At 34.8% G+C, this 10,000-nt stretch overlaps 1 protein-coding gene across 3 annotated transcripts in view; it reads left to right on the forward strand.

The window, feature by feature from the left end:
• LOC135205262 (irregular chiasm C-roughest protein-like) overlaps positions 1-10,000 on the forward strand; it is a 159,921-nt gene that overhangs the window by 136,021 nt on the left and 13,900 nt on the right. For all 3 annotated transcript variants that reach the window (XM_064235613.1, XM_064235615.1, XM_064235614.1), the window contains exons 10-11: positions 1-155; positions 3,433-3,591. The exon at positions 1-155 is cut by the window's left edge and continues 104 nt beyond it. In XM_064235613.1, coding sequence (XP_064091683.1) covers positions 1-155; positions 3,433-3,591 — 314 coding nt within the window. The remainder of the gene's footprint in view (positions 156-3,432; positions 3,592-10,000) is intronic.

A 10,000-nucleotide genomic window follows, 5' to 3' on the forward strand; every position in this document is an offset into this window, starting at 1 on the left:
CCTCAAGGTCCTCGTGAAGGGGCCCCCGACCATCATCAGCTCCGGAGACCAGCAGGGGCGCATGGGAGACACCGTGACCCTGGAGTGCAGGACGGTGTCCATACCGAGTCCTATTAAGATCACTTGGACTTACAAGGGGAAGCAGATTGATATCAGTGAGTTGGTTGTTGTTTTTTGTTGTGGGGGGGGTGGGGGGGGCGGTGAGGGGGGGAGGGAGGGGTTGGGGTATTTCGGGTTTAGCGATTTATAGCTTTGTTTTTTGGAGTTAATTAGACTTTGTGTGGGTCATAGCTTTGTGGTATTATAACTTTGTGTAGTTACCTTTTGTAGAATTGCAGATTTTGTAACTATACTTTATGGGCTTATACTTTTGTGGGATTATACTTTTGTCGGGTTATACTGTTGGGTTATACTTTGTGGATTACAAGTGTGAATTGTAGATTTTGTAACTATACTCTATGGCTTTATATTTTTGTGGGTTATACTTTTGTGGGGTTATTCCTTTGTTGGGTTATACTTTGTGGAGTTACATTGTGTAGAATTGTAGATTTTGTAACTATACTCTATGGCTATTTTTGTGTTATACTTTTGTGGGGTTATCCTTTGTTGAGTACTTTGTGGTTACATTGTGTAGATTGTAGATTTTTGTAACTACCTCTATGGCTTTATACTTTTTGTGGGTTATACTTTTGTGGGGTTATTCCTTTGTTGAGCTATACTTTGTGGAGTTACATTGTGTAGAATTGTAGATTTTCTAACTATACTCTATGGCCTCATACTTTTGAGGGGTTATACCTTTGTAGGGTTATATCTTTGTGGAGTTACGCTTTGTAGAATTATAGATTACTTAATTATAACTCTATGGGCTTGGTGGGAGTACACCTTGTTGAATTACACCTTGATCCTTGTAAAAGAAATTGAAACCAGTAAAAAAATATGTCACTTGTTAAAAAAACCTTGTATACGAAAACTATTTGCAAAAAAATACACTTGTAAAAAGAAGTCTTCCCTTAAATTTTGGAAACTTAATACTTTTAAAAAACAAAAACTTGACAGTTTTAAAAATTACATTCTTGACACCTGTAAAAAAATAAAACCTGACACTTACAAAATGAAATCCTGTCACTTATAAAACAAAATCTAGATCCTTATAAAAAAACACCTGTTACTTGTAAAAAAAACACTTGACACATATAAAAAACACCTGTCACTTGTAAAGAAATCGTAAAAAAAAATTGACACTTATAAAAAACACCTATCACTTGTAAAAAAACCTCTGACATTTGTAAAAAAAAACTTGAACTATAAAAAACACCTGTCTCTTGTGAAAAAAAACACTTTATAAAAAAACACCCTCCACGGTAAAAAAAACAATTGGCATTGTAAAAAAACTTGACACTTATAAAAAACACCTGGCACTTGTAAAAAAACACTTGTCCTTTGTAAAAAAACATGACACTTTTTTTAAGACCTGTCACTTATAAAAAACACTTGTCATTTGTAAAAAAGCTTGACACTTATAAACACCTGTCACTTGTAAAAAAACACTTGTCATTTGTAACAAAACTTGACACTAATAAAAAAACACTTGTCACTTGTAAAAAAAACACTTGTCATTTGTAAAAAAACTTGACACTTATAAAAAACACCTGTCACTTGTAAAAAAACCACCTGTCATTTGTAAAAACACTTGACACTTATAAAAAACACCTGTCACTTGTAAAAAAAACAATTGTATTTGTAAAAAAAACTTGACACTTATAAAAAACACCGTCACTTGCAAAAAAAAAAAAAAAGGTCATTTGTAAAAAAAATTGACACTTATAAAAAACACTTGGCACTTGTAAAAAACACTCTTGTCATTTGTAAAAAAAAAACTTCTACACTTTTAAGAAACCACTATGTCACTTATAAAAAAAACCAAAAAAAACTTGTCCATTTTGTAAAAAAATAAAAAAAACTTGACACTTATTAAGAAACCCCTGTCACTTATAAAAAAAAACTTGTCATTTATAAAAAAAACTTGACACTTATAAAAAACACCTGTCACAAAAAAACACTTGTCAATTATAAAAAAAACTCGTCACCTATAAAAAAACACCGGTCACTTATAAAAAAACTCGTCACTTATAAGAAAAACACCTGTCACGTGTAAAAAAAAACACTTGTCACTTTAAAAAAAACACATGTAACTTATAAAAAACTCCTGTCATAAAAACCTGTCACTTATTAGAAAAACACCTGTCACGTGTAAAAAAACACCTGCCACTTATAAAAAAACACGTCATAAAAAACACCTGTCATTTGTAAAAAAACTGGTCTCTTATAAAAAAAACACCGTACTTATAAAAAAAATGCATTTATAAAAAAAAAAAAAAAAACCTTGAATAAAAAAACCCGGTCACCTTAAAAAAAAAAAAAAATTGACACATAAACAAAACCCGTCACTTATAAAAAAACACGTCACTTATAAAAAAAATGACAAAAAAAACTCGTCACTTATCAAAAAACTCTCACTTATAAGAACACTCATAAAAAAAAATAAAAAAAAAAAAAAAAGCTTGACACATCACTCGTTCACTTGTAAAAAAAACTCATCTACTTGTCAGGTAATTCGTCACAATATGAGAATACAACTACAAAAGGTATGAGCTATGCAATGTCAGTGTCGACACCTGCAATCAGATCTCGCCTTCCACGTTTTTTCTCTTTTATTGTCGCTTCCTATCGCTTGTATTTTTGTTTCTTTGTCGTTTCCCGTCTGGAGATGAAACTGCTGATTCAATGGAGCGACGGCAGCAGAAGAAGCAGAAGCGACAAAGGGGGGTGTGAGGGGGGGGGGGAGGGGGGGGGGGAAGAAAGGGTGGGGGGGAGGGGGTAGTAAATAATTGTCGCCAAACAAAGTCAGCTATTCAATTTTCCGTCTCTGCTTGACAAGGAAACAGGGACTGAGAGAGTGAATGACGTAGTCATCTCTCTCTCTCTCTCTCTCTCTCTCTCTCTCTCTCTCTCTCTCTCTCTATCTCTCTATATCTCTCTCTCTTTCTCTTCTCTATCCCTTCTCTATCTCTCCCTCTCTGTTTCTGTCTCTCTCTTTCTCTGTCTATCTTTCTGACAAAGCATGCACCGTCTCTCTCTCTCTCTCTCTCTCTCTCTCTCTCTCTCTCTCTCTCTCTCTCCTCCTCCCAATCTCCCTCACCTAACCCCCCACCATCTCCCTCATTACCTTCCATCATAATCTCCAACACAACCTGCCAACTTTCTCCTCCTGATCTCCCTCACACCAACCTCATCCATCTCCTCCCCCCCACAACGGGTTGCAACATTCGCAATCTCCAACACAATCTCCCTCACCTTTCCAAACAACTCCCTCACCATCTCCTTCGCCAGCCTCATCCTCTCTCTCACAGTCTCCCTCGCAATCTCCAACAGGCGAGCCGCGGTACGAGGTGGTGGAGGACGAGCAGGATGAAGGTTTGAGGAATATCTTGGTCATCCACGACGCTGACACTCGAGACTTCGGAGACTACAACTGTTCCGTCGTGAACGAATACGGAGTCGCCAGGAAGCTCATTCGCCTTAATGAGGAGAGTGAGTATTGTTCACGGAGAGTTTGTGTTTTTGCGAGTGTTTTTCGTTTTGGTTTTGGCGTGTTTTTAATGGGTGGGGTTTCATGGGTATTGCTAAAGGAGAGTTTTCGGTGTGTGTGCGTGTGTTTTTTTTGGCGTGTTTTTAATAGGTGGGGTTTCAAGGGTTTTCGTTTTTTATGGGTTCTTGCAGGGAATTGAAATGGCTCAGTGAGGAGCGTGAGTATTGCTTATGGAGAGTTTTGTGTGTCTGTGTGTGTGTATGTCTGTGCGTGTTTTTTCGGTATGTTTTTTTGGGGTAGGAGGGGGGTTTCCCAGAGTTTTCGTTTTTATGGGTTCTTGCAGCGAATTGAAATTGATCAATGAGGAGAGTAAGTATTACCCATGAAGTTTTTTTTTTTTTTGGAGGGGAGGGGATTGCTTTTGGTTTTTTTAATGGGAGGGTTTTTTTAAAGGGTTTTTGTTATGGGTTTTGCATGGAGGTTCATAAGACTCAATGAGGAGATTGAGTATTGCTCATGGAGGGTTTTTTTTTTTTTGGTGTTTTTTAAGGATGGTTTTTTAAAGGTTTTTTGTTGTGTTTTTTGTGGTGGTTGGGATGGTTTAGGGTCGGTGAATAGGGAGGGAAGTGGTTATTTTTTAAGCGATGGGGGAGGGAATATGTCCTGGGTTTTTTTATGGGGGGAAAAATTTTTTTTTTTCTATTTTTTTTCCCCCCCTCCCAAAAACAAAAAACAGTTTTTGGAATTTTTAGTATATTTTTTTCTTTTTTCTGTCTCATTTTCTCTGAAATTTTATTTTTTTCGTTTTTGGGTTTGGAGTTCTTTTCGACTCTCTCTCTCTCTCTCTCTCTCTCTCTCTCTCTCTCTCTCTCTCTTCTCTCTCTCTTTCTCTCATCTCTCTCTCACTGTCTATCTCTACGTGTCTAACTAATGAAATGCTTCATCTAATATCAATCAAAATAAAAACAAAACACCAAGTCTGAGTCAGGTTTCGTTATGACTGACCTTCATTCTCTCTCTCATCTCTCTCTCTCTCTCTCTCACACTCACACACACACAAAACACACACACACACACACACACACACACACACACACTGTTTATCTCTACGTATCTAAGTAATGAAATGTGTCATCTAATATCAATAAAAAAAAAACAAGTCTGTGTCAGTTTCGTATGGCTGACCTTCATTCTCTCTCTCTCTCTCTCTCTCTCTCTCTCTCTCTCTCTCTCTCTCTATTTTTGTGCCTTGTCCATTAATCCCTTTCTCGTGACACACTTCCATGAATATATACGAACAGCAGTTGGCAACATTCACTTCCCGGAATGCATACAACAAGGTCGAAAATGTCGCTTTTGCGAAGGCAAAATCACTCTTATGGGGCGAGAGAACGACAATGTAAGAGAACTATCATTTCTTTTTTTGTATTATTTTTTCTGTTTATTTTTTTGCTAACATTATATTTCATTACGTCTTTCGTCTTTGGGGTTTAACTGGTCTTTATCATTGTGCTTTTTCGCTTTGTCGTTCGTGATTTTGATGTTGGGTTTCTGTACGTTAAACTGAGCATTTTTTTATATGTATACTTTGATTGTTTTGTTACTCTGTATTACACTGTATACATACGTACCTATATACATACATAAATATATATATATATATATATATATATATATATATATATATACTATATATATATATGTGTGTATGTGTGTGTGGATATACGTTATGTATATTATTTCATACAAGAAAAATCTGAAAAACTTTTAATCGTTAATGAAAATTATTATTATTATATTATTATTATTATTATTATTATTATTATTATTATTATTATTATTATTATTATTATTATTATTATTCCCTCACCAAGAAAAATAACAAATAGGTGTTATAAGGGAGAGTTTATGTTTTATCATTATATAAAACCCAGCGTTAAAAAAAACTGACCCCGGATTAGAAGACAACCAATAAAAATAGATTTCAGTTCCCGTAAATTAATTTTACTTATCATAACAAAAATCATATAAAAAAAACCGGAAGTCCGTTTCTATAAAAAAAACCCCATCGCTGAAGTTATTTTAAATTGAGTCGCGTTTTTTTTTGTCAGCAACCTACGTCAATGGTCTATTAAAATAAAAATGTTATTTCTCTTGGGTTAATTTTTTGCGTTTATTTCACATTTCTGACTTAAATTTCATTCAGTTTAAAAGTTATTTTGAGTAACTGGGTCAAATATATACGTCTACTATATATGTATATCTACACACGTGTGTGTATGTATATATGTATATACGTTACACTTACACCTTCAAAAGACACTTATTATAACCTTTCTCCAACTCTTGACAAAGGACATTCCAAAAACAATTCCCGATATAATTCCCGGACGGACGATTCCTGGAATGGTGATGGTGATTCCTGGACGAAGCAATTCCCAACGATTCCTGAACTCTCTCTCTCTCTCTCTCTCTCTCTCTCTCTCTCTCTCTCTGTGTGTGTGTGTGTATTTTTTTCTGCCTTTGAATCTCGTATTTCAAATTTGCTGGAATGTTACGTCGATTATTGTGGCATTTTGCGACGGTCGTAAAGATTCCTTGACGTAAAATTGTCCGTCATTAGGACGTTATGGATGTATATACGTTTGTTTCTCTCTCTCTCTCTCTCTCTCTCTCTGTCGTTTCGTTTGCTATAGGGCTAAAGAATGAACTGACTGGAAACATCTCATGTCATGATATATGCAATTCTCTCTCTCTCTCTTCTCTCTCTCTCTCTCTAGACTAAGTGATACCAGTAGGTTGCTATATATATATATATATATATATATATATATATATATATATATATATGTATATATATATATATATATATATATATATACATATATATATATAGATATATATATATTTGCGTAATTCATAAAAAATTGATCGTTTTGATAGAATGTGATGTTAAAACGTATCTTCAAGTAAAATACATTTTTTTTTCTAGAAATAAAATAATTTACGTCTGGTACTGACAATAAATGATTTATTCCAACAAATAATGTTTTTCCATTCAGTGATTTATTGGAATAAACTGTCCCGATGTACAGTTGTGATTCATGATGCTGTTTGGGCCTAATTGATCTGTTTGTGCGTGGTAAATGACATGTACTAATCTACAGAGAGAGAGAGAGAGAGAGAGAGAGAGAGAGAGAGAGAGAGAGAGAGAGAGAGAGAGAGAGAGCAATCTAATTTCCATGATTTATCAGAGACCATTAATTTTTTATTGATTAGATCAGCACACGAAAGGAGAGAGAGAGAGAGAGAGAGAGAGAGTCAAGGAAGCAAGCTTGTTCTATGAGGCACTATTGTGTCTTTTTATAGACAAAGAGCATATCTATTAATAAATAATCATGACTTAGACATATCCCATGCATTTTAATGATTATTTTAAGTAATTCATTTTATAAACCAAACAATAGAATAATCACAAATTACCTCCATTTTAATGTTACCATGAACAAAAAAGTAAAATGTTTTAAGTGATGTAATTTTTTCAACTATTCAGTTTTACAAATAATGAAATAGAAAAAAAAATAAAAATCCTTTTTATTGTAAAGTAACTGAAGCAATAAAGTAAAGTATTTTAAGTGGTATAATTTTTTCAAGCATTCAATTTTACAGATCATAAAAAAAAACTACAAATTCTCTTCATTGTAGAAATAACTCTAACAAAAACTAAAGTAATTGAAATAATTCCCTACCAGCGGGACAGATTGGAATTACCTCTAATGGCTCCTTCGTGAAATGAAGACAAGGATAATTACTTTTTAATTATGCAGGTCCTTGTGATGCCCTGACGTGAGCACACGTTTAAACACTAGAGTTAACCCTGGTCGACGAACGAAGCCAAACCGTTTAGTGGAAAAGTTGCAATTGTTCATTTTTTAAAAGTTTTAATTTGTGGAGTAAGTGTGTAGCAATTCCCTTATAAAAAAAGGGATCTAGAAGATGCTTATATATGTATAGAGAGAGAGAGAGAGAGAGAGAGAGTTTTGAAGCTCACACACAGATATATAAACTTTTTTATATATGAATGTAAATACATATATGTATAAAATTACTGTGTGTTAGTTTGTGTGTTGTTGTGGTGAGAGAGAGAAGAGAGAGAGAGGAGAGAGAGAGAGAGAGAGAGAGGAGACATAACCAGCATACGTCTTCCCTCTTAATAATAGATGAGGACTCCGGAGGAAAACTGTGAGCAGTAGACGTTTTTGTTTACACAACAAACGTTCCTGTGAGAAATATGATGTATATACTGTTTCCGAGCCTCAGGCCAAGGGAGAAAGGAAGGAAGGAAAGAGAGCAAGAAGAAAGACAGATATTTTCTCAGCTCTGTATCCCTGATGAAATGTTAAAATTGAGACAAACACACACACACTAGACGCACATACACACAAACACATACACACATACACATACACACAAACGCATACACACATACACATACACACATACACGCTCATACATAAACCAAACTGAGGAAAGAAGTAAGATTGAATTTTTTTTCACAGTTTTGGATCCCTGGTGAAATGTTAAAATTAAGACAAACACACTAGGCACACATACACAAAAACGCATACACACATAGACACATACACATATACACTCATACATACACCAGGCTGAGGAAAGAAGTTGGATTGATTTTTTTTTTCACAGTTTTGGATCCCTGGTGAAACATTAAAATTAAGACAAACACTTCTCACTAAAAGTTGCTAACATACACACACAACACACACATACACACACAGAGGCACTGATACGCTTACACTCGTACACAAACACGTGAGAAAGAAAACAAACTCTTTCATTGTGCTCGGATGAGTTTCATTATGGATTAAAAGTTTTTTTTTTATTTTTATTTTTTGTTTTCGCGACAAAGAATAGCTTAGTCAACAGATGAGCTGAATGCGAGTGAACGTTTGGTAAGAATAAAGATTAAAGTGCTCTGTTACAAGAGAGAGAGAGAGAGAGAGAGAGAGAGAGAGAGAGAGAGAGAGAGAGAGAGAGAGAGAGTAAATAATTATTTCCTTCAAAGAAAATGATGCAATGTAATTATAAATTTATCTTGTTAAAATTCTTTTGTGAGAGAGAGAGAGAGAGAGAGAGAGAGAGAGAGGAGAGATGAGAGAGAGAGAGAGAGGAGAGAGAGAGAAAGGAAAGGAACAGTCACTTCAAGGATAATGATACAGGTACCTATTGATTACTTGCTAAAACTCTGCTGTAAGAGAGAGAGAGAGAGAGAGAGAGAGAGAGAGAGAGAGAGAGAGAGAGAGAGAGTAAAATCCCTTCTAAAACAATGCAACGGGGGATTATAGATTTAACTCCTATAAAAGAATGAAGAGAGAGAGAGAGAGAGAGAGAGAGAGAGAGAGAGAGAGAATATTTCTCAGTGGAATCTGGTGTTGACAAGTCGACCCAACCATCCATCCTTGTTGACTCCAAGATATCATTCGTCACGTCACATCCGGGTTACTGCAGTGTTCCTTAGACACACCCCCTACCCCTTTCCCCCTCCCCTATCTCCCCCTCCCCTCCCCCTCTCCCTCTCCCACCTCCTCACGTAACAATGCGGATCCAGATTGTGGGGGTATGGGGTTTTCTTGGTGATGAATTCTTGCCACTTTAGGGCAATCGTTATTGCCCAGAGAGAGAGAGAGAGAGAGAGAGAGAGAGAGAGAGAGAGAGAGAGAAAAGTGTTGTTCGAAGGCAAAATGGAAGCTGTTGTAGATGGGATTGAATGCCAAGCAGCAGGATATTTGTGTGTGTGTGTGTGTGAGAGAGAGAGAGAGAGAGAGAGAGAGAGAGAGAGAGAGAGAGAGAGAGAAAGTATTTGATAAGTAGCACTCTTGGATGTCTTGGAATGAGACTGGGATATATAATGAAAAAAGTTGACAATAGATCACACCAATATATATACTATAGATATCATTATGTAAAGTTATTTTAATATATTTCCTTATAAATCAATGTCACACTATTTAAGTATATGAGTGAATATAATAAATGATAAAAATGAATAATATTTATGATTTTGTGCGTAATGGGAAAATCATAATTTATTGAACTTCCTAAAAAATTATTATGAGTTTTAGTTAATGAACGTGGCCAGTTTAATTTTAAAACTTAATATTTTGTTGAAGAGACAAAAAGTTATCTGTATTTTATAAGTTCAATTTGCAGTTTATGAATGAAGTAAGATTTAATAAAAAAATTAATCATTAATTTATAGAAATAAATATTATTAAATTTTTTTAAGTAGTCTTACTTTGTAAATAATAATATGACAAGATTTAATTTTTAAAAATAGATTTTTTAATATAAATATAAAACTGATATGTATAAGTGTTTTCACAGTGATTC

This window comes from Macrobrachium nipponense, chromosome 49, assembly GCF_015104395.2.
Source record: "Macrobrachium nipponense isolate FS-2020 chromosome 49, ASM1510439v2, whole genome shotgun sequence".
Lineage (NCBI taxonomy): Eukaryota > Metazoa > Arthropoda > Malacostraca > Decapoda > Palaemonidae > Macrobrachium > Macrobrachium nipponense.